The sequence below is a fragment of the Geotrypetes seraphini genome, chromosome 19 (assembly GCF_902459505.1).
Source record: "Geotrypetes seraphini chromosome 19, aGeoSer1.1, whole genome shotgun sequence".
In the NCBI taxonomy this organism is placed as follows: Eukaryota; Metazoa; Chordata; class Amphibia; order Gymnophiona; family Dermophiidae; genus Geotrypetes; species Geotrypetes seraphini.
In genome coordinates, this window is record NC_047102.1 from 34,213,811 (window position 1) to 34,241,727 (window position 27,917).

General features: G+C 40.4%; 1 protein-coding gene across 6 annotated transcripts in view; it reads left to right on the plus strand.

Moving 5' to 3' along the window:
• The window catches only part of BRSK2 (BR serine/threonine kinase 2), a 310,234-nt gene that overhangs the window by 106,537 nt on the left and 175,780 nt on the right, over positions 1 to 27,917 (plus strand). For all 6 annotated transcript variants that reach the window (XM_033928274.1, XM_033928270.1, XM_033928269.1 and 3 more), the window contains one exon: positions 17,651 to 17,745. In XM_033928274.1, the coding sequence (XP_033784165.1) occupies positions 17,651 to 17,745 (95 nt within the window). The remainder of the gene's footprint in view (positions 1 to 17,650; positions 17,746 to 27,917) is intronic.

A 27,917-nucleotide genomic window follows, 5' to 3' on the forward strand; every position in this document is an offset into this window, starting at 1 on the left:
CAGTTGAAGTCAGCGGGTGCTTGAAAAGGTTCAAAGAAGAGCGACCAAAATGTTAAAGGGGATGGAACTCCTCTCGTATGAGGCAAGACTAAAGAGGTTAGGGCTTGGAAAAGAGATGGCTGAGGGGAGATATGATTGAAGCCTTCAAAATCCTGAGTGGAGTAGAATGGGTACAAGTGGATCGATTTTTTCACTCCATCAAAAATTACAAAGACAAGAGGACATTCGATGAAGTTACAGGGAAATACTTAAAACCAGAGGTTGTGGTAAGAGCGGATAGCGTAGCTGGTTTTAAGAAAGGTTTGGACAATTTCCTGGAGGAAAAGTGCACAGATGGAGAACCCCTTGTCGTAGTGGCCTTCAAGGTGTTTCCCTTTGGAGACTGACCTTCAGGCCTGCTGGTACAGAATTCCCCTGAGTCTGCAAGTTACCTATGGGGTTTCTTTGTTTCCCTTTGCTTTCAAGTTTAACATGTAATCTCTGATTCAAAAAGAGGGGCCCTGATCGTCCCATGCAGATGACTCTTGGAACCTCACATAGCTTCAGAAAGTCCCAGTGGTTAGCTGCAGCTGATCAGTAGCTATGTTAGAGAGTTGTTTCTTTTTAACCCTGTTCCTAGAAATAACATTTTATGCCATTAAGAAGTCAGGAGAGGAAATGAGCAGTCTTCCCCCTTTGTATTCCTCTGTGTGTCTACGGACTCGACTAATTATGGTGAAATTGAAGTAGCACCTTTGAAGAATGTCTCTGAAATGCATAATTATGCTATCTCATGTTGCACCTACTATTGAAAATTCTATTATGCCCTCATAATGAGACAACTGGATGCATTTGTTCACAATTCTTAAATGTATTTTATCATTGTCTTGTCCTTGCTTTCTGTATTATTTTTTTTTAATTGTGATGATGGCTAGTGCGGGAAAATTATACAGGCCTCCATTAGGGACATGAAAGTGTGGAATGAAAGGGACACATAGCTATGTTTCTTGCATAGTATTTTTTAATTTTATGCCATTTTGTATTTAATTTTAACTTTAAAATGCTTCATTCATACACAAAGGAATCCGGCATAATATACACTTCTGTGCTTCACAGACACGCATGAGGCTACCTCTGCCAGAAGATGATTATTATTTATTTATTATTAGCATTTATATGCCTCTTAGATAACCTAAGTGGTGTACATTCAGGTCCTCAATCATTTTCCCTGTCTGTCCCAGTGGGCTCACATACTATCTAATCTACTTGGGGCAATGGGGGATTAAGTGGCTTGCCCAGAGTCACAAGGAGCAGCGTGGGATTTGAACCCACAACCTCAGGGTGCCGAGGCTGTAACTCAAACCACTATGCAACACACTAAGTTCTCATTTCTGGGGTTCAGTTTCAAAGTTTTATTGAAATTTGAAATACCGCACAGAGGTGGTTTACAATTTTTAATTACAAAAGTAGAACTTAAGAGGCTTGAACAATACAACCGATTTGTAAAATGTCAAACCTATGTGACAAAATCAGTACAAAGACATCTAGCAGTCGCAAAGCATTTACAATCGGTTGTGTTGTTTAAGCCTCTTAATCTCTACTTATGTGTGATTCACGGTTTATGCAGCTGAATTGTATCATGTCTTAGTTATCATTTGTATACCTTTTGTTTACTTATTTCATAAAATTAATAAAATATTTGAACTAAAAAAAAAAGTTTGAAAAGAACTACAAAACTAATAGGACAGAGGAAGAACAGACATCATAGGAATAGCAATAGAATAAGTAAGGGTTAAGGGGAGGAATAGCAGATTCCTGCTGGGTTCTCTTCCATAACGATTGTCAAATGCCTATGAAAATAAAGCTTTTAACTCTACTTTAAATTGTGGAAGAGAGGATTCCAGACAAAGGTGTAAAGAAGCATATTTCAGGCTCAAATACCTAATTTTAACCAGATCTTATGTATAGCTCACAACCTCCCCATCCTCTTTTTAGGCTTAGCCATATTTTTAAAACATTCTTCATTACCCTCCTGATGTTGTTTTTCCCTTAAATGTAGTTTTACTTTCCTTAAAGATTGTAGTTCACCCCTCTTCCCTTTTGTATCGCTAATTACTTGTGTACATACATTGTATGTTTATTTGTACAAATTGTTTGATTTTGTCTCCTAATTTTAAATTTATAAACTATAAAGCGTTTTACGTCATGCAAAATTGTCATTTCTTTAATAAGACATTAACTATTTTTTCTGCGGCCCTCCAAGTACCTACAAATCCAAAATGTGGCCCTGCAAAGGGTTGGAGTTGGAGATCACTGAACTAGACTGATCTAAAATTGTGTATATAATAAAATAAGTGCATCATAGGGGTTGCATGTACTATTATGCATTCTGCAGATGGTTTGTATAGAGTTGGGGCAGAGTTACAATGTACACACATGTTGAAGAATACAGTCACAAACACATTTTCACCTTCAGAACAGATGTAAATTTGTGGAAGAGCATTTGTGCTTATTGGTGGGGGTGAGGGGGGAGCCTGTTTTTTAAATGCTACCTTCTAAAGTAGGCATTCTTTTGGGATTTTCACATGTGCCCATATGGTCTATCTGGCAAGTGTATTATTCCCTTTGAAAAAGAGAATGCCTGCTAGAGATGACTGGGCCTTTGTCAGTCATTGTCTTCTGTCTGTTCCAGAATAGAGAATGACACAGGGACAAATTTTTCCCCGTCCCTGCGGGAACTCTTTTTCCCGTCCCCGTGAGTTCTTTTCCTGTCTTTGCCCCGTTCCATTCCTGCAAATTCTGTCCTCATCCGCATAAACCTCAAACACTTTAAAATCATAAGTGTTCGAGGCATTGCAGTAAAGGCAGAGCTTACAGGAATGGGACAGGGACAAAACATGTTGTTTGGAGCATCAGAAACACTTCTGCAAATGATCTTCTCATGGATATAAATTTTGAATTCCTTCTGCAAATGATCATCTCATGCATCACAACGTATAATGTTTAAAGATTTATTTATTTTTTAGGATAAATTAAAAATAATCATTATGTGGGTGGTTTAAACACAACGATAATAATGTTGATGAATTAAGTCTAATCACGACATATAGGTGAAGGTTTTTATGATCAATGAAAGATATCCACGCCACAATTCCATTTTGGATGATATTATTATGATCCTAGGAGTGGCAATTCTGAGATCTTTTCCTTCACTCTATTAAATATGATTTAATGATCAGACTAATATCATCATAATTATTGCTCTTTGGATTAACTTTTTGGGGAACTAATTGTTACTAGTTAATCTTTTTCTTTTTTTGTACCGTCTTATTATAAAAATCAAACCATAATCGGGGGTCGCATTATTAGAAGATTTGCTGTTAGATGGAAGAAGAATGACTTTGGTTTTAATCTTGAGAGAGAATAGGATGGTAATATGGATGATGGAGGAAGGGCTTATTCTTTCCTTTCCTTTATTCTCGGCAACTGATTCATTAACTGTCCTTAACATTAATGTTTCCTGTGCTCAGGGTCCATCTCTTTATTCAATGTGGCAGCCAGGAAAGAAGACTGACCTTGAATTGGTCAGGTCAGTGTATGTAGGAAGGATTGTTTGAAGATGGAACGTTGTCAAGGTTGTAAAGAAACAAATGGTTGTTCTGTGCTAGAGAAGGTCGCCTTTTTTCTCCTTTTAATTTATGCTTCTGAATAGCCTTATAGCCTGATCGTGGCAAGGATAGCTGTGAAGATTTTAAAAAAATGTATCTATCTCCTTGGAGGGAGATCTTAAAACAAAAGATGCACCTTGTTTTAAGACTTGGGGTCGCAGTAGCAGGAATTGCTTCCTTTTTTTCTGGACACATCAGGATACATTCTAATTCTATGGGTCATAAACAGTTTATCTTTAGCTTTAAAGAACATCTTTAATAACCATTCTCTATCAGAGTCTAATGCCAATTGAACAAACAAGGTAGTTGTTTCAACTAGTTCAGAATCAGATTTTTCCAAAATTTCAATTATATTTAGAGCTTAAGTTCCTGGATCAAATTGATCTTCACTCTTTTTTTTTTTCTTTCCCCAAGGAAGATAATAGATCTTTGAGATAGGAGGATATGTCGATTCAAGCACCTTTAAAACCTGAGAAAGATATTTCTCGAACAAATCTAAGGCAGAAGTTGTAGGAACTTTAGGAAAATTAATCAATCTGAGGTTCTGTCTCCGTGGTACATTCTCCAATATCTCCAATTTGTTAATATACCCATTTTTTCTCATTAGGAGCTGATTTTGTGCTCCTATACTTTCTAATTTTTTCTCTTGGTCCAGGACTTTAGCCTCTAATTTCCTCAATTTGTGTTATAATTTAGAAGTTTCTAGTGATGATCCAGAAGTTTATACAGCTAATTTTTGAATTGAATCCCAAGGGAAGACTGTAACACAGAAATTGCTTCCCATATTGAATCCAAATCAACTACTAGGGAGAAATAGAAAAGGCAGTTTCAACCTCTTTAATCACAGTACCTGAAGACAACATCACTGTTGTAGATTCTTGTAGGTCACCGGTCAAAACCAAACTGTCGGTTGATGGTAAAAAGAATGCTGAGGTGATGGAAACTCTCTATACTGCGAGGTCTTCAGTCTCCTCGCTACCCTCCAGCATTGCTGCCTCGCTCGTTTCCGACGAAAGTCGAGGATGTGGCTATTCATGCGATCTCCACTTCTCCAGAGAAAGGCTAACTGCCTCGAGGGAAGCTTAAGAGTGCTCCGTCTCACTTCCTCTTCCAGCCGAGGACTTCTCATCCAGTTCTACCCCAGTGTCTCGCTTGACGAACACATCCATCGGGCCTAATACTTGAGGAACCAGCCCGGGTTCCATAGGATAAACCCAGGCCTTGGATTTCCTTTTCACCATCAAGTCAGGAAAAAGGACACGACGGCGTTCTGCCAAAATCCTTCAGGATGCCATCTCGGTAAGGCTCCTCCCCCTAAACTGACTTCTTTTTAAGGATTTATATTACATCATAAAATGCCTTACAGTGGAGGGAGTTCTGATGTCACTTTAGTAACAGCAGCATGAATTGTCCTAAATACGCCTTGGGTCCTGGAGTGTGAAAATTAACCACAACATGTAGCATCCTGCTTTATACTGCATGCACATAGGAACATCACACACATTTCCCTAGATTTCTTTTTGGCTATTAGTCCTGTATGGGTCCTCCCCAATGTCTACAGTGTCTGCTGCACAGAGATTGGTGAGCTTCACAGCATTTATGAAAATGCAAATATACCTTAGACTTGAAAAGACCGAGAAGCATTGCTCTAATAGAATGGAGATCATGGATGCAAATGTTAGAGGGTAAGACTGCTGCAAGGCCTGAAGCTGTTTCCATGGCGTTTATCTTTAGTTTACAGCTTACAGGGGTGATAGACGAGAACATCAAACTGACAGCTTGTCCTGTGTGCCGAAATCCTTTTTTATGACCCTGGCAACATGCATAGCAATGACAAAGAAACCTGAACTGTAGTGCTGCATGCAGAAAAGGCAGGGAGAGCATAATCTGTGGATGTCACTTTAATCTCTTTCAGCACCTAATTTGTCCCTCTAGAAATTTTGATCTAGAGCAGGTGTTCTTAACCTTTTTGGGCTCCTGCACCCTTTTGACTGATTGAAACCTTTGCATCTTCTTAAATCCACATGCAGTTGCTGCGTACTGTATGTTTCTGTTAACAACTATCAGTGCTAACTGTTGACATGTCGCTAAAATTATAGAGGTACATAGTTAAGACTGCCAATAATTCTAACAGCATCTTTCACTCTTGTCTAGAACAGGGTCCCACAAACTCTTTCAAGCCAAGGCACACTAAACTCGGGGCTGTGCGGTCATCAACGTGATGACGTTATGCACCTGTGTGACATCATCATGTTGATATCTGCTCATGTGGAGGCCCTCCAGACAGGGCCCTGAGCTTGCTAACCCTGCCAATAGGGGACTGCGGTGAGGAGGAGAGGTGCTGGCACCGGCTGACTGCAAGAGACATCCTGTAGATAGTCGGTGCCGATCCTCCTTGCCAGCATCTCGCAGCACACCTGGAATCGCGCCATAGCACACAGTTTGTGATAGACTGGTCTAGAAAGATTCAGTAAATTGACTCAGATTTCAAGACCCTTCTCTGCACCCTGTTAAGAATCCTTGTTCCAGAGAAACCACTAGATAAGACCAATCAGATATTGTGAGCTTCAGTGGGACACTTTGAGAATGAGTATGCCCAGTTCCTGGTTCTAGCTTAGGTAGCTTCCTAAAGCATCAGATGCCTGAGCTAAGTAGGATTGCACTTACCCTTCTTTGATAATGTGAATGAGGACAGGAGTGGAGCACGGGTAAAATGGAGTCACACAGCAAGTGTCAGGATCCTGTTCAGTTCATAGGCTGAGAGAAAACAAACACAAGACAGTGCCTTAGACATGATGATGATATTCAGTGGCAGCCTCCTACAGGGCCGTGGTGTACGGTATATTGCTCTCTTCTCTCAGCATGCACTTTACTTGTCTCTGGCCTGGTTCTCCAGAGCTACCAGTGCAGTCTCCGTAGCAATTACTGAGCTCAAAAATACAAAATCGGCAAGGTTCCAAGTTGACCTTGGCCTACCTAACTGTACCAGTTGCAGTTTACACATAGGTAGTTGAGGCATTTGTCACGAGCCGTCGCGGCTTCCCTCTGGACCTCCTCAATCTAGCCGTGACCTGGGTTTTTATATTTTCTGAACCATGACCTCTTGTGTCACTTCATCCTTGGGAAGTACTGTGAGCTCTAAGGTGGTTGTGATACTGTGAAGTAGTGTCCCATAGACTCCCTCACGCCTTACTTTAAATCTGAATGCTGACGCCCCTAGAAAAATGTCCTGCCAGTGTTCACACTTCTGCCTCCTCCATTCTCCAAAAGGATCTTCCATTTCTCTTGCTTCCTGGTTCTATGGGTCATCTATGCCAACATTTCAAAATGATTAGGGGTGCCAAACCCAATACAAATGACACATAGGCAGTGAAAAGCTTTTTTGGTGTGGGGGCCCAAAAGTTCAGCCCAGACTCCATGGTCTTCATATCCATTTGCTGTTTTTCTCTCCTTCTTCACCGTCTGCCCTACATTCATCTTTGGCGTTAACCTTTAACATTGGACTTTCTTAGATGTGATGTCCAGCATGATGATAGTGAATTGCATATGAACAGATACATTGAATGGTTCTTCAAAGGTTAATATGTGTTGTGCATTGAGAAGTCTGGCCTGAAGACTATCTTAGACATATTAGGCATTTATGGCTGTGGCCATTAATAAAACCACTCTTTGTCTAAAAAGAAGTGTGCGTGTGGTAATTGGTAGGATGTTTTAAGTGCCTTTTTTGCGAGCAGAGCCGCTGGAGGTGGGGGTGTATAAAGAATTCTTTGCTGCGCAGCTGGTCCCGAATTCCACCAGGAGTGACCATGAAGGAGCTTGCTCAGTATTAGGGGTCCTACTCAGTACCCACTAGCTGCTGCACTATGGGTGTCATAATTTTAAATCTGGCCCTGCCTAAGTCATAAGAACATAAGAAATGCCTCCGCTGGGTCAGACCCGAGGTCCATCGTGCCCAGCAGTCCGCTCACGCGGTGGCCCAAACAGGTCCAGGACCTGTGCAGTAATCTTCTATCTATACCCCTCTATCCCCTTTTCCAGTAGGAATTTGTCCAATCCTTTCTTGAACCCCAGTACCATACTCTGCCCTGTTACGTCCTCTGGAAGCGCATTCCAGGTGTCCACCACAGGTTGGGTAAAGAAGAACTTCCTAGCATTTGTTTTGAATCTGTCTCCTATCAACTTTTCCGAATGCCCTCTTGTTCTTTTATTATTAGAAAGTTCAAAGAATCTGTCCCTCTCTACTCTCTCTATGCCCTTCATGATCTTGTAAGTCTCTATCATATCCCCTCTAAGTCTCCTCTTCTCCAGGGAAAAGAGACCCAGCTTCTCCAATCTCTCAGAATATGACAGGTTTTCCATACCTTTTATCAGACGTGTCACTCTCCTCTGAATCCTCTCGACTAACGCCATATCCTTCTTAAGGTACAGCGACCAATATTGGACGCAGTACTCCAAATGCGGGCGCACCATCGCCCAATACAACGGCAGGATAACTTCTTTCGTTCTGGCTGTAATACCCTTTTTGATTATACCAAGCATTCTATTCGCTCTCTTAGCGGCCGCTGCACACTGTGCCGACGGCTTCATTGTCATGTCCACCATTACCCCCAAGTCCCTTTCCTGGGTACTCTTATTCAATAACATCCCTCCCGTTGTATAGTTGTACCTCAAGTTTCTGCTCCCCACATGTAATACTTTACATTTCTCAATGTTGAACTTCATTTGCCATCTCGCCGCCCATTCCCCTAGCTTGTTCAGGTCCCTTTGCAATTCTTCGCAGTCCTCTGTAGTCCGAGCTCCATTAAATAGTTTAGTGTCGTCCGCAAATTTTATTATCTCGCACTTCGTCTCTGTTTCTAGATCATTTATGAAGATATTAAATAGCAGCGGCCCGAGCACCGAGCCCTGCGGGACACCACTCGTGACCCTCCTCCAGTCGGATCTCTTAGTGCCTATAATATGGGTATTTTGTAGTTCATGCTTTCCATGTCCGTTTTCACTTGCTGCTGTTTGAGTCTCCCACAAACTCCTCCTAACACTCTCTGCTGAAACGGTCTCCTATTTCTGGCGACAGCAGTTCACGCAAAGCGCTCATTAAGTGAGGGGGGAGGGGACCTACATGTCTTTCATGAGTAACAAGGGCAGTGAGCTGTTGTGTAGGCAACATCCACAAGAGTGTAAGATGTATTTTCTTTTTGCTGTTTTTGCTAATAGTATTGACTGTCTTAATGGGAAGAAATTTGCTGGTGAGCTGCAGAGTCTCAGATGCTGGACTTGTAGACAGGGTGGATCATTTGGCTTAGTGGAAATGCTCTCTCTATAGTGTGTTGGACTGCTGGCTTTCGAGTTTGAGGCATTTGGCATTGACTGTTGACTGAGTAAAATTAATATCATATTAGCCTATCTATTTTAAGAGGATGATTTTGCCAGACAAGATTTTAGGATTAATATGTTAGTCCCTGGACATTTGCTTTTTAAAAGATTTAGACACAAAATAGTCAAAGCAGTTTTTAGTGCTGAATATTTTATGCTGCTCCTGACGCTCTTAGGAACTCTATGTCGGTAGCAGCGCGCCGGTCTGCGCTAAAAAATGCTTTCACAGTTTTGTAAAAGGGAGGGGGGGGAGAAGTTAAGGTATCTGAGCACATGCTTGATTGGATTTCTTTTAATAAATGAGTTGTCAGCGCAAACATTCCTACTGTAGTTTTCTACGGGGACGCTTGTTTAATTAGACCATTGCATGATGCATCTGTGTTGCTTCTGAATAAGTCATCCAGTGTCTAATTTCTTCAGTGGAAGGCAGACTCTCAAGAGAACCCAGTTCACCCTTTCATGTGCCTTTGGAATCCCTGTTTCCTGTTTATAAATAGCTGAGTTATTATTTCAGGGAGATTAGGGAAACTTGAGGTGATATTGAGCATTTTGAAAGCTGCCTTGCCATTGATCATTCGTCAATAACCACTTGCAAAGAACGAAGCCTAGGTAGAATACAATGGTGACAGGTCAAAAGCGCGCAAGACAATCGTGCGCAGACAAAATCGCGCAGACAAATCAGCGTAAGACATTTCAGCGCAAGACAATTGAGCGCAGCGACAACTCAGCGCAAGACAATTTCGCGCAAGATAACTCAGCGCAATGACACTAGAGGCCGCTTGCCCATCGAAGGACACGCTTGGGTATCTAATTTTACTAAAAAAGGTTTTATTATAACAGAATTTCTCACATAACAGAGAATGTATAAAACTTACTTCAGAGAGCATAATGCTCAATATAATAAAAAATGGATTACAGTTATTTAATATACATAATGTACTTTTTTTCTTTTACTAAGTTCAGCACCTTAAGAAGGAGATTGGGAGAAAGCTTCAGTAATTTGTTTTCTTGCAATATCCTTGTTGTGGAAGGCTAATGTTTCTTGTAAATTTCTATAGAAATTGCTCAAGCAAAGATTTTTGTATCACGGTTATTGCTTTCCTGCTTTGTCATCACAAATTCCCCAGCATGCCATCAGGCCTGAAATCCAGCCATAATACCCAGTAGATGTTGAGATCACTGCAGCCTTTGGGTTTTGAAGGCTTGAAGTGGCGTAGTGCAAGCAGAGGGCAAAACAAAAAAATTATAGGCGATGGCCAAGAGTTTCCTCATGAGAAAGACCTGATACAATTAGTCATGAAATAGGAAGCAATGTGCTATTAGGGGCTGGTAACTAATAGAAGGGAGCGAGTTGAATTAAAGTGGATAAAAGTGAATGGTTGAGTGTCCCAGGAATCTGTACCGGAGCCAGTGGTGTTTCTTCTTTTCCCAGATCCTTTAATGTGAACAAGTGAGGAGATCAAATTTGCAGATGATGGAAAGTTTCTCAGCACTCTTGAAACAAACTGGGAGGAATTGTCTAAGGATCTTGAGACTGGGGGACTGAGCAGATGCAATTGAATGTGGTCAAATGTGGAGTGAAAGACACAGGAAAGGTTCCATATTAGGAGATATCACTTAGCAAGCCAGAAGAATGTTAGGGATTGTTCTGAAATGAATGGAGAATAAATTGGAGACTATAATGCCTCTCTGTATCTGTACATGGTGGGACAGTTTGATAAAGCATTTAAATCTGATTTGTTATAGTCGGCAAAGAGTGGGACTGTGGAACTTGCTGCTGAGACTATAGAATAGCTGAGTCTAAACAAGATCTTGGCAGGTTTGTGAAGGAAAGGACCATCAAAAGTTATTAACCACATAGACTTGGGTGTTTCCATTTCATAGTTCTGGGAATGAGCAATAGAGCAGAGACTTTCCTAATGAAACCTACTGGCTTTGAGCATGGTATCCTGTCGCTCATGGTGGCCAATCTGGCTCATCTGCACAAAGGGCCATTGGTTGGCCTGGGCATAGTCTATATTTTTGTCTACAAGTTGAAACAAGAAGGAATAGCGTAAATCCTAAGTGGACTGAGAACCAGGGAAACCGGGTTCAGTTCTCACTATGGCTCCTTGTGGATCCTTATGTACCCTAATAATATCCAAAACAAAAAAGAAAAATGGAGAAACACCTCTATGAAATATTACACTCAATCCACAAAAGTAGAGATGAAAGAGATGCTTCAACTGGGACTTTATTGCACTAAAACAAACAATCAGACTCAATACAACCTGTGTTCTGGCACCTTAGTGCCTTCCTCAGGGTCAAACTGTTGATATATTCCAGATATGGGCAACTCTGGTCCTCGAGGGCCGGAATCCAATCGGGTTTTCAGGATTTCCCCAATGACTATGCATGAGATCTATTTGCATGCATTGCTTTCAATGCAGTTAATTGGGGAAATCCTGAAAACCCGATTGGATTCCGGCCCTTGAGGACCGGAGTTGCCCATGTCTGGAATATATCAACAGTTTGACTCCTGAGGAAGGCACTAAGGTGCCATAACACAGGTTGTGTTGAGTGTGGTTGTTTGTGTTACCTGCACTAAGCACGCTTTGGGGGCCCTTTTACTAAGCACTAAATTTTGTACCTGGAGAAATGGGGGTTGGGTGACTTACCCAGGTTCACATAGAGCTGCGGTGGAAATTGAACCCAGTTCCCCAGATTCTCAGTCCACTACACTCAGTGTTGTGCGTTTGTGGTACTTGACCTACATGGTTTAATGATGCATTATGTATATTTCCAGTGGCTCATGTCTGGAAGGTGGTTGGGGGAAATCCTGTTAATCTTTACAGGAAAAAAAGTTGTGAACTTTTTAAGAGCTGCTTTCATCTGAGCACAGGTTAAATACTTTGACTGGAGGGTTTTGGCTTAAATACACAGTCCTCAAATTGTTTGACAGCAGGTTTAATATCTGCTAGTGCTGGGATATAGGACCAATAATCTTAGCATCCGATTTGAGGACTGTCATTGTAGCTGCACTTAGAAATAAATCAGATGACAGAGAGCAAATAGGTATAGTGGAAAGATGTTAATTAGTCTTATTATTTGTGGCTTTGTAATGTTGGAAAAAGAGAGGGGGATAGACTGTCTTTGAATCTAGGTAAGACCTCTCTCTTTTCAATAAATTTCAGTCCTCAACAGATCACTCGAAGAAAGTGAGAAAGCATGACTCTCCCCAAATGCCAGCTAATTAAACTGACAAGTTGACTAAATATAGCCTGCAAGCAAGAGACAGTAAGACCTATTTTTTCCTGGTGCCTTTTACCCACGTAATTTCCATCACGACTTCTCCCTTGCTACCTGACAGCAGCTGTCCCAGGGCACCTGCTGGCAATGAGCTAATGAGGTTGGAAGACATGACATCGCCCACAGACAAGCTTTAATCTCACAGACCCTCACAGCGGCTTATCTGATATAAGATACCTTGGATAATCATTGGCAAGCTGTGTGCACTGCTCTTTAGCTCCTGGTGGCAAACTCCCTACTGGTATACTAGCACATATTAGCATGAGACTTGATAAGGAATAGTACACAGGAGGGCTGACACAGTATGTCTGTATTGGAATTATGCTTACGACTTCGTAACACAAACCTAATAGAAAATATTGGTTCCTTAATACAATAAGGGAATATACAAATTGTCGTTGTTGTAAGGTGCCATTGACTCGTGATCAAGTCCTAGCGACTTGATGAATTGCGGATCTAAAAAGAAATAGTTTTGTCATCCAGCATCATTCCCATGGTTGTTTTCAACGTGTCCAGCCATCTGATTGCAGGTCACCTGTTCCCCTGGTTCCTTCAATCTTCCCAAATATGATGTCTTTCTCCAGTGATCTTTCTCTTTTGACAGGGTGACCAAAATAAGACGGTCGTAAATTCATCATTTGAACTTCGAGTGACATAGCTGGTTTGATATCTTCCAGCATCGCTTTGTTAGTTCTTCTGGCATAAAATCCTTCTCCAGCACCAAAGCTCGAATGATTCAATCTTTCTGTCTTGCATTCATAATTGACCACTCAGAAAATGAGTGTGTGGACAAGCCTGATATTCCTTTGAAGTGTTATTCTTTTGAATACGTTGTCGAGAGTTTTTATTGAAGAACAACCAAGTGCTGTTCTACGGAGTATTTTTTCACCCTGCTAGTTGCTCCTTTGTTTACAAAAGAGCCCAGGAGATTGAAATCCTTTACAACTTCTATTCTATTACCTTCAAGCCCAAAATCTTCATCATTTTCCATGTTCATGATCTTTGTCTTGTTTATGTTCAGTTCTAATCCCATGTTATGAATTTCAGCTTTGACTTTTCACAGTAGATACAGCATGTCGTCTTTGCTGCTGATGATGAGTGTTGTATCATCTGCACAGTACAAGTTGTTTATATTTTGGCCACCACCATTGAAACCAATACGCTCTATTTGCTTTTCTGAAGATGGTTTCACCGTACAGCTTGAACAGGTAAGGTGACAAGATGCATCCTTGCCTTGACACCATGTTTTATATGGGATCTTAAATGAATACAAAAGAACAATATAAATTAAGAGGGTAATTTTTATAACAGATCACCTGAATGTGAAAGGCAGTAGGCACCTGTGTGGTCTTCAAAAACAAAAAATACTAAGAGTAAACTGGCATAAATAGAAACATAGAAACATGACGGCAGATAAAGGCCAAATGGCCCATCTAGTCTGCCCATCCGCAGTAACCATTATCTCTTTCTGAGAGATCCCACGTGCCCATCTCAGGCCTTCTTGAATTCAGACACAGTCTCCGTTTCCACCACCTCTTCCGGAAAACTGTTCCACGAATCTACCACCCTTTCTGTAAAAAAGTATTTCCTCAGATTACTCCAGAGCCTATCACCTCTTAACTTTATCCTATGCCCTCTCATTCCTGAGTTTCCTTTCAAATGAAAGAGACTTGACTTATGCACATTTATATTACGTATGTATTTAAACGTCTATCATATCTCCCCTCTTCCGCCTTTCCTCCGAAGTATACAGATTGAGATCTTTAAGTCTGACCCCATACGCCTTATCATGAAGACCACACACCATTTTAGTAGCCTTCCTCTGGACCGACTCCATCCTTTTCATATCTTTTTGAAGGTGCGGCCCCCAGAATTGTACACAATATTCTAAATGAGGTCTCACTAGAGTCTTATACAGAGGCATCAATAATTCCTTTTTCCTACTAGCCATACCTTCGCTATCACCTTTTAACCTGTTTGGCCACCTTAAGATCATCACATACAGTCCTGCAATTGTGTGGCTTTAATGTGATCTTTAATATATAATGCCACTCCTACACATATATATCTGCTCAGCAGCAGGTATAGACCTTAACAAATATTTTATAAAATATGCATGTAAGTTGTGACTCTGCCCTTGTTCCACACAAACTCTGTTTCAAAATACACATACAATATATGCAGATCACACAGAAGTTTATACTTTCTTTTCATCACACATACACACAACTATGCACATAGGCATGAAAAAAGACCTTGTAAAAAAATAATTGTTTATAAAATTACCTCCTAAATGTAATGGAGTTTGCACTTGTGCATTACCAAAAACATTTCAAAAAAGGTAGATGTTGCATTTCACCATCTGATGGTGAAAAGGAGGAACGGCTAACTAAGGGGCTATCCTTAAAACAGCATTAGCAAAAGTTGACATGTTGGATAGAGGTCCTCCCTGTAGTCAATTTCAATTTAATATTGAAAAAAACCAGAGATGAGTATTTAAGAAAATCTTAAGCTTTATAAAAGTTTTAAAATAATTTTCATAAGAGTCAATTTGATTAAATATAGAAATGAGCCTGTGATGAAGGCTAAATGGTGTTAGCTTTTTGTGGCCATTTGTGTCGCCGCTGGGGCTCTTTTAGATTGCAGGGATATATTTATTAAATTCTTGATGCAATTTTTAAATATTATATTTATGTTGTGCTAAAGAATTGCATTTTGGCATCTTTTTAGTCTGCTATAAAATTCCTCAAGTTCTATGGTATTAGATGGAAAGATTTAGATGTGGGTCGACCCAGTAGCACAGTAGCAATGCTATGTGGTGCCAGGCAAGAAATTCAGGTTTGATTCCAGGCCATCTGTATGCAGGTCCTTTGGGGACAGAAATATAACTGCTGTCCCTGAATTGATTCGCTTTGAGTTACTGTTGAAAAAGGTTAACCTAAAGCTCAGAATTCTTCCTTTTAACTTCCCTTCCCTTAAGAATGAGGAAGTGTCGGCCATCACAAACATTGATATCTATGGTTTGCAGCTCTTCACAAGGCATTGTTCTTCCTTGTATTTATTTATTTATTAAAGGCTTTTCAAGACGGCAAATCACAACATTCTTGGCTATTTCCATTAAAACAGAGATATCATAAAACAATAAAACATCAAATTTATCTTTGGGACATACCATCCAATAAAGCACATATACCTCTCAACGGAGTCTTTTACAAAGTAAAAATGTGTAAACAGCAGGTCTTCAGAGATTTATTAAAAACTTGCACATCCACCATAAATCTCAAATCAGGTGAAAATGAATTCCAGAACCGAGGACCTTTTAATCAAACCAGCTCTATTATACAGTATATGCTACCTTTCCTTGCCAACTGCAAGGATGGGGTGATCAACAAATCTTTGTCTTGTGAACATACAGTATAAAAATGTGTAAATGAAGGAAAAATCCAAAGGCAACAACTCGAGACTGGCTGGAAGTTCAAAAGGAATGTGAGACCTGAAGGGGGATCCAAAAACACACAAAATGGAACCAGGACTTGGAGCCAAAAAAATAAAGATATACAATACTTTATTAGAAGTTGTCACAAAACGCATACTCGAATCTTGACCCTACACAGGCCGTTTTCTTTTAAGCCTATCTTCAACATCTTCAAATATTCACTTTGATGTTTTGAAATGAAATGGTGGCTTGTCAACTTCCAAATCTTGCTTGCAAGTCTTTCAATAAAGTTGTCCATGGTTAGTACGCTTGTTTCTAATGTTTCACGGTCAGCGTGAACCCATTGCTTAAATTCTATTGATTCTTCTGGATCTATATCCTTGAATATTTCTTCCAGGTATGCTGTTAGTGCTTCTTCACCAGGGCAGTTTTGACATCGTTGTAGCATACAGTCCTTGACATTTAGGTCACACACAGTTTTTTCCATAAGAACTTTGTAGTTCTCTTTGACATTGGCGCCTTGTAGCATGAGCTTTACATTTTGTATACCGCCCATCCGTGAGGTTCCGGGCAGTTAAAAGAGAAGAAGAACTATACAGTTAGTGACATATTCATAAAATTTGGTAAAACATGATAATAAAATAAAAATACATGATTATTTGACAAACTTATCAATCAAACTAGTTTTTAAAAACTTTCTAAAAATACAAAAAGAATCAATTTGACAGATCAACGGGCTTAACCAAGAGTTCATTTTCCCTAATTGAAAAGCAAGTGTCCTAAGTCCACTTGAATGCACAGAAATAAAGGTTACTGAATGAAAACAAGTATTACTTTTTAATTAATCTTTATTTCTCATTATATCACTTCTCAAAGGAAACCAAGAAATCTTGTCCTTTATTTAGTTAAAAATGTGTTGAATTGTAATTTCTGTTGAACTGATGCTGCTGCTTGTGATTACTGGGGACAGTTCTGTAGCTGTGGGTTCTAGAGATGTGTGATTTGTTTGTAAAAATTGTGTGTACCATCTTTGTGAAAATTTAATTCAAAATGCTTTGCATAATTCATTAAAACAAAATTTAGAAGGTGAAAGAATAAGTTGAGTATTGTATCCAATCGGATTATGTTTCTGGCCTGGTGATTTTCCTACCTTTTTTTTTATGCAACATTTAGTGCAAGATAGATTTGAGGAAAGGCCTAGAGAGGTGAGACAGCTACTAAAACATATGATAAGTGATGTGGTGGAGTGTCTGAGAGATGTCTATGTTAGTGTCTTGTCTTCTGAACAAGTTTTTAATATTCAGGAGAAAAAAAAATTAAAATAATGGAGCATGTGTTGTAGTGATCTTTTGACATGGCTGCATTAGGCACTCTTTGTAGCTGTTTGCACCTGTGAAATTGGATGGTGTGTGGGGGGGGGGAAGGAACTATCATTTACACAGATAAAGATTTAGCAGTAATGGCATATGTTGCTTTACAATAGCATTCTTAAACCAGTCCTACAATTTTCTGTCATTATTGGAATAAGCAATGCTGTCTGTCTTCTTGGATCTGAGTAGGGATATCCCAGGCTTTTTAAAGAGTAAGCTAAAGGTTTCCAGTTTTGATTTGACAAAGATGAAGTGTATCCAGGCCTCTGCCTCATAAAGGGCACCCCTGTCAAGACAGGGGTTTAATTTTATTTTAGTTGGCAGTGACCCCAACTTCAGTTAGGCCAATATTTAATCAACAAAATGTAGGAAGAGCAGTTGTGCTGCGTTTTTTGGCAATGAAAAATCTTCTTTTTGCAGTATACGTGATGTTACGTTTTTGTACAGAGGTTCAGAAGCTTACAGGAAGTGGGATTAGTCCTTAAATCTCTAACTTTGCTTCTAACGTAATTTGTTCTTTTTCCTTTTCATTGCAGGGCTTGTGAAGTTGGGGGTTCACTGCGTAACATGCCAAAAGGTTGCCATCAAGATTGTGAACAGGGAGAAACTCAGCGAGTCTGTACTAATGAAGGTAATGTTCTAATGAGAGATTAAAAAGGAATCGGGAAAGTTCTTGGCCTTGTGGCTTGTGCTCAATGAAAAATTAATATCTTTAATTATGTTTAACAAGCATGTCTCTGAGTAAGGAAGTGCTGTGCGTATTTCAAAAGGACTGGGATCAAAGGGGTGTAGAATGCATGTGCTTAATTAAGAGCAGAATTAACTGCTGGCCTCACATTTTGGGAAAGCCCAAGTGTGCTCCTGGCCGTTGGAAATCTTGGAATCCATGGATTCTGCTGTGCTCACAGGAGAGAGTGAGAGGCCTAGCACTGGTAGGGTATTTCCATTACTTGAACTTAGAGATTGAAAGCTGTTCTAAAGGGGAACCATACTACCATGTTCTGCTGTGGATCTGAATTTTGTCTACTGCAGATTTGTAGCCTGGATATCTTGCTGCCTTGCATTTTGACAATTTCATTTCTCTGATTTAATAAGCTGAATTTATTAGTGGAACGTTTGTACTCTGATAGCCTGAGACTGTCACTACTAGATAGCTCTAGGTCATGAGAGACAGGTTAGTTTAGTCCCCTTTTTTCAGTTTCTAGTGCGTGAATGGTCTTCTGATTCCAGTTGATTAGAAAATCTATTTGCAGGACTGACATGGTCTATCCTTATAGCCTGGAAACATATGGTAACCTTATCTGGATAATGGTGTCCAGTTCCAGAACCTGACATAAATTTCAAGTTTAATTAAAAGTTTGATTAAATCACAGTTTCATATTTCAAAGCGATGTACAATATAAATATAGGAAAGAAAGATTGTATTTATTACAAAAAGACGTGTACCAAACATACAAGTACGAGAAGGGGAAAAGGGTGGAACTACAAATTAATTAAAGAGAGACAAAAAAGGTTAAAACAAGAGGGAAGGGGTAACTTTGTCGATTAAGATAGCCTCGTTGAAAACTCAAGCTTCGAATGTATCTTTGTAGAGCCAACACTTTAGAGCTCCATTGAATTTGTTAAGAATCCTTTCTTCCCTAATACAACCTTGGTTAGTAGTAAATAACATTAGTGTTGTAAATATATATTTTTTCATTGTTTTTCACCTATTGTGTCTGAGGATCTAAAGGCATCTAAACAGTGAGATAAGGCGGTGGCTGTAGCTACAAGGATGCTAGGCTGTATAGACAGAGAAATAACCAGCAGAAGAAGGGAGATGAGCTGCACTTGGAGTATTGTGTTCAGTTATGGATGCCATATCTGGTGAAGGATATAAAAAGACTTGAAGTGGTCCAGAGGAAGGCGACGAAAATGGTAAGGGATTTGAACCAAAAGAAGTTTGAGAAGAGACTGGAAGACTTAAATATGTATGCTCTGGAGGAGAGGAGGGACAGGGGAGATATGATACAGACGTTTAAATACTTGAAAGGTTTTAATATAGAACCAAATCTTTTCCAGAGAAGGGAAAATGGTAAAACTAGAGGGCATAATTTGAGATTACAGGAGCAATGTTAGGAAATTCTTCTTCACGGAGAGGGTGGTAGATGCCTGGAATGTCCTCCTGAGGGAAGTGGTAGAGAGGAAAATGGTGATGGAATTCAAAAAAGCGAAAAGGGCAAACAGAATGCTAGGAATGATAAAGAAGGGGATCACGAACAAATCGGAGAAGTTATCATGCCACTGTACCAGGCCATGGTGCGCCCTCACCTGGAGTACTGCGTCCAGCACTGGTCGCCATACATGAAAAAGGACACGGTACTACTCGAAAGGGTCCAGAGAAGAGCAACTAAGATGGTTAAGGGGCTGGAGGAGTTGCCGTACAGCGAGAGATTAGAGAAACTGGGCCTTTTCTCCCTTGAAAAGAGGAGACTGAGAGGGGACATGATTGAAATATTCAAAATATTGAAGGGAATACACTTAGTAGAGAAAGACAGACTGTTCAGCCTCTCCAAAGTAGGGAGAACGAGAGGACACTCTCTAAAGTTGAAAGGGGATAGATTCCTTACAAATGTAAGGACATTCTTCTTCACCCAGAGAGTGGTAGAAAACTGGAAAGCTCTTCCGAAGTCTGTCATAGCGGAAAACACCCTCCATGGATTGAAGACAAAGTTGGACAAGTTCCTGCTAAACTGGAACGTACACAGGTGAGGCTGGATTCATTTAGAGCACTGGTCTTTGACCAGGGGGCCGCCGTGTGAGCGGACTGCTGGACGCAATGGACCACTGGTCTGACCCAGCAGCAGCAATTCTTATGTTCTTATCTAAAAACATGCCTTTTTGCCAAATACTTGGGTAACTAATTTCCTCCATTCAATTGTATATCTTTTGTCAACTGCATAGAGCTTTACGGCCTGGGGGTATATAAGCTGATTGTTATGTTGTTATTGCTTTTTCAAGTGACAACCCTATGATATCACTACAGGGATAGGGTAAACACAAACATTCTGGCCAGAAGATGGCAGAGAGAATCGGGCAAGAAGCAGAAGGCCCCTGACGCAGCAAAACAGAAAAAAGCTGTTTGCTGCTATGGGAAGCAGAAGGATGCAATTGTTGTTGCTTTTGTTCCCCCTTCTTGCTTATTCTTATATGGGGAGTCTGTTGACCTCTTTTTAGTGTTTGCAAGTGTGTATCTTTTATATCTTTCTGTTTTGCTAAGTATAGAAGGAAATTCATTTTTCTTTTTCTTCAGTGTTGTGCTGCAAGCAGAGTCTGACGTTTTGGGTTTCCAGTTCAGCTTTTGTTTGTATATGTCTATTTTTAATTTGAGGTCACTTATTCTATATGGGGCTGTTTTTGCCTTGTATTTGAACATATTAATACACCTTCACAGTGAAGTCAATTCACTGGAAAAATACCCAGCAAAATATGGAAATCCCAATAGGTGTGAACAACTCACAAACTTTCTAAAATTAGCAGAATGGGGGAAGAACAGACCTCAAGTGCCTACAGGTGCCAGATATAGATAAATCTTGTCTGGTCACAATCAAAGTGAGCTATCACAGGTCCAGAAATCAAACCCCATTACCTTGCATAAGAATTGTAAATAATTTTTAGCTACAAAAACATTTTGAAATTACTTAGCTTTTTATAGCTGGTGGGTGAATGGCCAGGTCCATAGAAATATTAAACATCAATAGTTTACTCTCGCTCATCTTTAAACAGAAGATTGTAAGATGAGGCTAACCATTTTTGAAATGACATAAGCACCACATTTTGAAGAATACTTATCTCGGCTTCCTGTGGCAGCCTTGCGAAACACAGCCTGTGTCAAGGATCACCTTCACCTTTGTTATAAAATAAGTTATAAAACAAACAGGATGGTTAAAAAGGGATGGTTAAAAAGACTAAGAATGTTATAATGCCCCTGTTTCGCTCCATGGTGTGACCTCATTTGGAGTATTGCATTCAATTCTGGTCTCCTTATCTCAAGAAAGATACAGTGATGCTAGAAAAGGTATAAAGAATAGTGACCAAGATGGTAAAGGGGATGGAACTCCTCTCGTATGAGGAAAGACTAAAACGGTTAGGGCTCTTCAGCTTGGAAAAGAGACGGCTGAAGGGAGATAGGATTGAAGTCTACGAAATCCTGAGTGGAGTAAAATGGGTACAAGTGGATTGATTTTTTTACTCCGTCAAAAATTACAAAGACTAGGGGACACTCGATGAAGTTACAGGGAAATACACTTAAAACCAATTGGAGGACATTTTTTTTCACTCAGAGAATAGTTAAGCTCTGGAACGTATTGCCAGAGGATGTGATAAGGGCGGATAGTGTAGCTGGTTTTAAGAAAGGTTTGGACAAATTCCTGGAGGAAAAATCCATAGTCTATTATTGAGAGAGACACGGGGGAAGCCACCTCTTGCCCTGTATCGGTAGCATGGAATGTTGCTACTCCTTGGGTTTTGGCCAGGTACTGGTGACCTGGATTGGCCACTGTGAGAACGGGTTACTGGGCTTGATGGAGCATTGGTCTGACCCAGTAAGGGTCATATGTTTTCTGAGAAGTCAAATTGCATTCAAATAAAAAAAAAACAAAGAAGAGAAACTGTTGATGGAAAGTATTCGCAGAAAGCATTTCTCCCAAATAGTTGTCCTGGCAGAGAAGTGTACCTTTCTTGATACAAGAGCTTCTAGCAAGGAACCCCGAAACTGGATTTAAAGTTACAGCATCAATTCCCTCAGCTTTGTTTTGGTTCTTCGTTCCTTACCACAGCAAATAACCACCTGCTCAGCAAGATGATGATTACTTTGATTCAGTCATGGAGTCCCTGGACGGCAGACAGAAAGACCGATATTCCAAGATCCATATGTGGCATTAGGCTGGAGGGTATGTGGAGTTCAGCTGCAAAGTATGAAACTGTCATAGAAGGACCAAGTTGACACCTGGTCTTTGCACATTTTACATAAAATGTCTGAATGTCAAAATGAAACAAAGGAGCAAAGAGCACCGTATGGCACTTTGGATGGAAGTGCATAACTGGCAAAAGCTGAATGGAGCATGAGCAGCTGCACTGTGTGTTACTGGGAGAGCATAAGGCACAGTGTAAACACAGGCACAGTCCCACTGGTTTCACACTGGAGAAGAGCTTCCATAGTCCACAGTGTTCCATAGTCATGTGGTGTTTCTGATGTATAACTAATATCATTGGCAAACATGATGCCCAACTGTACTACCAATAATGAACATAATACATGAAACCAAGGGCAAAAAATAAAACCCAACCAGGACCTCTTTAAACATTATATGTTCCTAAGGCCTCATTCTGGTGCAGCTGCAGCAGCTTTCATAAAAACAGAGGAAATGATGGCAGATAAAAGCTATTTGGCTTAGTCAGTCTGCCCATCCATACCATCTGCTATTTCTCCCTCCCCCTAAGAGATCCACACATGCCTGTCCTATGCTTTCATGAATACAGACAGTCCTCATCATGGGATGGAGACATTTTGAACATGTGTTCCTGATCCCCGTCCTTCCTTAATCAGCTCCTGATCCCATATATATCAAATTGTACCCTTTGCATTTTCTCCATTACAGACCCTACCCTGTTGCCCTCACTCCATCTGGACTGCTCTTAAGACCTTCCTATTCAAAGACACTTTTGATTTAATAACTACTTTCTCGGTGCCAGCCTGTGGAGTATAGTTCTTTCTTTTCCTTACCCTATTAACTTTTTTCCCCTCTTTCCTATAGATTGTTGACCTTCTATTTCTCTCTTACTACTCTCTTTCTATACTCATTTTATGTATTTTTACTCCTATCCTACCATGCCCGTAAACCGCTCTGATGTTCTTCAATGGGAAGTATATCAAGTACCCATTAAACTTGAAACTTCCCTGTCTGTTCAACTGAATTCAGGCATATGGGATCTCTCAGGTTGAGGAGGAGATAGTGGATGCTACAGATGAGCAGACTGGATGGGCCACTGGGCCTTTATCATCCATCATGTTTCTATCACCACCACTTCCACAAGAGCTTGTTCCCGTCTCCCCAGCACTCCGCGCTGAACACTGGCTCCCAATTAGCCAGCGCTGTGCTTTCAAGGCCCTAGAAGTAGCCCACAAGAGAATTTATGCCACCACCCCCTCCTACATAAAATCCAAGCTTCCCATCTACACCTCCACTCGCACCCTCCGCTCAAAATCGGAAATACGCCTATGCATTCCCCCTGGAAGGTCCCTCCTCTCAGAAACTGCCCGCAAACGATCCTACAGCCACTTCATCCCACATCTCTGGAATCAACTCCCCCCCCAACTTAGGCAACAGAACTCTTTATTGACATTCCATAAAATGGTAAAGATCCTCCTCTTCAACTAAAGGTCTCCCTCAGTCTACACCCCCCCTTAAACCCCACCTCTCTCTTCTCTCCCCTGTTTAACTTCTCCCTAAATTTCAGTATAGTCCTCTCTTAGTCTGTACTCTGATAAATTGTCTGTACTCTGAAAAATTGTTTGTACTCTGATAAATACTGCACAGTCTTGTATGTCCAAGCATCTAAACCTATTGTACATCTTATTTGTCTAATTACTTCCATTGTGTATGTTTACTTGTAGACCGTTCTGAGCTACTGGGAGGACGGGATATAAATCTAAATAAATAAATAAATCTACCACCCTTTCTATAAAGAAGTATTTCCTCAGATTATCCCCGTTTGACTTCACCTCATGCCTTCTTATTCCAGAGCTTCCTTTCAGTTGCAAGAGACCCACCTCCTGTGCATTTATGCCACAGAGATATTTAAATGTCTCAATCATATCCCCTTTCTTCCAAAGTACACCTACTGAGGTCCTTATTGTAAGTCTGTCTCTGTTGTATGCTTTATGATGAAAACCACTGACCATTTTAGTAGCTGCCCCCTGGACCGACTCTATCCTGGTTATATTTTTCTGAAGGTGCGGTCTCCAGAACTCCTTAAACATAGGAAATATCTGTTCCTCATACTGCAGATGAGCTCCACATTTCTCAGAGACAACCATACATAATCCACATCCATTAGCATTAAGTATTACCCAAGCATCCTAGCACAAAGGTTATTTGATCTACAGACTGAAAGTGCTTCATATATACATGGATATAAAAGCATAATTTGCAGAATAATAATGTGGTTTGATTTTGTGGGTAATGCTTACTTTCTTACAAGGACAAAGTGATTTGCAACAACAACAACCCCCCCCAAAAAATAAAAAAAAATCAGGACAAAGTGAATTTCCATCTTGGAAAAAAATCTTTCAAACAAAAAATGGCCACAAATAGTAGGCCCAGAATGTGTCAGTTACAGCAATGTTATACCAGGTAAGTTAATCAGAAATGAATGCCTCAGAGGAAATCCCTTTAGAAATATTATGGGATGCTTTCAAAGCTACTATGAGAGGGCAAATTGTTTCGTATTTGTCATAAGTTAGAAAACAGTTTAAAATGGAGCAAAATATTAATAAATTGGAGTCACAATTGGCCTTAAAATGGGAACAAATTACTTTACAGGCCCTCTTAAAAGCTAAATATAAATACAATGAGATTTCCTCTCAACTGGCTAGGAAAGAATTGTTTTCTCGACAGGCTCTGTATTATGGAAAGTCGAATAAAGCGGGAAGATTATTGGTAATTACCTCAAAGAAAAAAAACAGAGAAGTAAAGATTGTGGCAATGAGAAGGGTGAAACTCATTCTCAAATTGGAAATATTTTAAAACAATTTTTGAAATATTATAAAGTTTTATATTCCTCTGAGCTTTATTCAAATAAATAACTTGAGGGTTTAGAGTTTTTAAAATTAATCAAGGGACCAAAAATTCCTGAGCATATAAAAGGAATCTTGAGGCGCCTATATCACTGAAAGAACTTCAAGCAGCGTTGACGTCCCTTAGAGTTGGATCCGTTCCAGGTGGTGATGGATTCACAATAGAGTTTTATAAATCATTCCAAATTACATTATTACCTCATCTTTTAAATTTATATCAGGCTCAACTAACTAAAGGTAGCATCTTAGATACTATAACAGAATCTTTAACTATAGTTTTGCCGAAGCCAAATAAAGATCCCATGTTGGTTTCAAATTACAGGCCTATTTTTTGATTAATGTAGATGGAAAACTTATGGCTAAGTTACTGGCTTTACGCTTAGCCAAGGCTCTCCCTTATATTATTGGTATGCACCAAACAGGTTTTGTTGCTCAAAGACATTCTTCAAACACCACCAGATTGGCTTTTCATATGTTAAATTTAACAAAAGCCATGGAAGATCCGGCCTTCTATGTATCTTTGGATGCAGAGAAGGCCTTTGATCGTGTAGAATGGACATTTATGTATCAAGCAACGGATTGGTTTGGTATTGGTTCTGGATTTATACAAATGATTCAAACCTTGTATAGTTCTCCTTCAAGCCAGATTGTATATTAATAATACTTTTTCTGAAAGTTTTTGTCTGGAGAGGGGAGTTAGACATTATCCCCTTTGCTTTTTGATATTATTTGGAATCCTTGCTGCTGGCTATTTGATAGGCAAAGGAGATTCAGGATATTCCTTATGCAGGTCAGGAATATAAGGTCTCTGATTATGCAGATGATATCTTGCTTCATTTGAAGAATCCTGAATCCACCATTCCACAATTACTAGGTCTGATTGACCAATTTGGAAAATTCTCTGGATTTAAAATAAACTGGAGTAAATTGGAGGTTCTTTCGCTAAATGTACATTGTGCAAAAGGATTATTTGACCCATTCCTTTTTCTCTGGAAGGAAAAGGGTATAAAATATTTAGGTATCTGGATTCAAAAAACGCTGGAAAAGCCAATGAGAGTAAATGAAAAATCTTTATTGCTGAAGGTCTCAGAAATGTGTGAGCAATGGAATCCCTTTCATCTGTCCGGCACGTGAATGACTGTGAACCAAAAATAATATATAACTTCAGGAGAACATAGTCCTGTGTTGTTTGCTAACTGCCAATCAGTGCTGCTGCCAGACCGGTCCATTCACCGGTCCAAGGAGTCTCTAATCTCCAGCCCACACAATCGGGACCCTGCCTTCCTGAGAAGTGCAATTGAGTAACAAAGACCGGCTTCTCCTCCTCAGCCTACCTGAAAGCTCGGGAAGTCACATCTCACGCTCTCTATCTTACGGCTCCAGTTCCATACCACATGTTGCAGCAGCAGGACCTTCATTCCTTTTAGCCAGGTCTAAGAGCAAGGAGATCTTTCGCTCCTTCCACAGACAGCCCGAGGAAGACCGTGAAAACAGCGCAAGCCAGAACGGTGGTAACTTTCTGTGCACGCACAGCAGCTGCCTTCGAACAGCACCCGCTTCGCGCGCCTCCAGCTCTCCAGTAGCCTTTGACCCAAAATTACCCATCAGCCACCGTGCCAAGTTTCACACGAACTCCCTCATAGCAGCCCCGGTGATGCCTGGAAATGTTAGCAGGCAAACTGCATTGATGTTTTTTCTTAAGTAGTCTGCGAAGCGTTTACGGTAAGCCGCTTTTTTTCCTCAGTGCTTGCAGGGGACACTGATCCTTCGCGGACCCGGCAGGAATTTTTTGCGGACCGGCACCGGTCCACGGACAGCAGTTGAAGAACATTGCACTAGATGATGTTTTATCAAATGGGAAAATGCTTGATTTTTCACAACTGCAACAATCATTCGGTATTTCAAAGTTTCAAAATTATAAGTGGTTGCAGTTGAAGCAAGCCATTCAGAAGGGGTTCCCTGATTGGCAAACTCTAAAAAATCCGTATAGCTTGCCGGTCCTATGCTTCCAGACAGATTTCCTAGGATGTCAGGCCGCCCAGTGGTACAAATTAATATCTGGTTATATGAATAAGAAACCAAAAACAAGTCCTAGAGACTTTTGGAGCATTGACAGTGCTCTTCAGCCGCCGGTCCATGGTGCAAAGAGGGAGGGGAAGATAGGCTTTCAGCATCTCCTTAGTGGCAGTAGCAGGGAGAAAACACGTTAGTTGATGCAATAAATCCTGTAAAAATTAAGCTCATACCCTTTACAAATCCGTTTGATCAGTTCCTCCTCCCCCTCCCCCAGCCTCTTTTTTTCGTTCTGTTACAAAACATAAATGCTTTATCCGGCAGACGGGGGGATGGGGGAGGGTCGTGCAATGTGTGGGAAGATGACAGATGTCCCTCCTTTCGGTTATTTTTATATGGATATTGTTTGAGCAAGCCACAGATGTGCCCCGGCATGGAGAAGAAAATGTCTTTCTCTTTCTGCGAGCTTGTTTTCATGTATTATATGCCAGCTTGTAAGGGAGGCAGGTGTCCGAGCTGTGAGCATGCAAGACGTTGCACTTCCATCTTGCAGCAGAAAGCCCTGCCACCCGCCTGTCTGAGGTTGATTGTGGCCCTGTGCACTGACCCTGACTCACTTTGAGCTGATGGGAAGAAGAATGTAATTAACTCTCGTCCAGTTCTCTCCATGCTTTTTATTTCAGAAAAATTGCAGCATATTCTCAATTTTCTTCAGATTTTTTATTCCATTTTTCCTTTTCTTTGTATTCATTTTGTGTTTTTCCTTCCTGTCTTTCCATCCCACCTTGCTTTTACTTACTTCATCTAGATTCTTCCATCCTTGGACCTTATGGAGTCATGCATGCAGTGGTTATCTGGTCAGTTTGGGTACCTTTGTGGCACTTAGACTCTTCTAAAGCAGGTCTAGCTCCAAACATCTAAGTTCCATCCAGGACGTCTTGCAAAACGTGTGA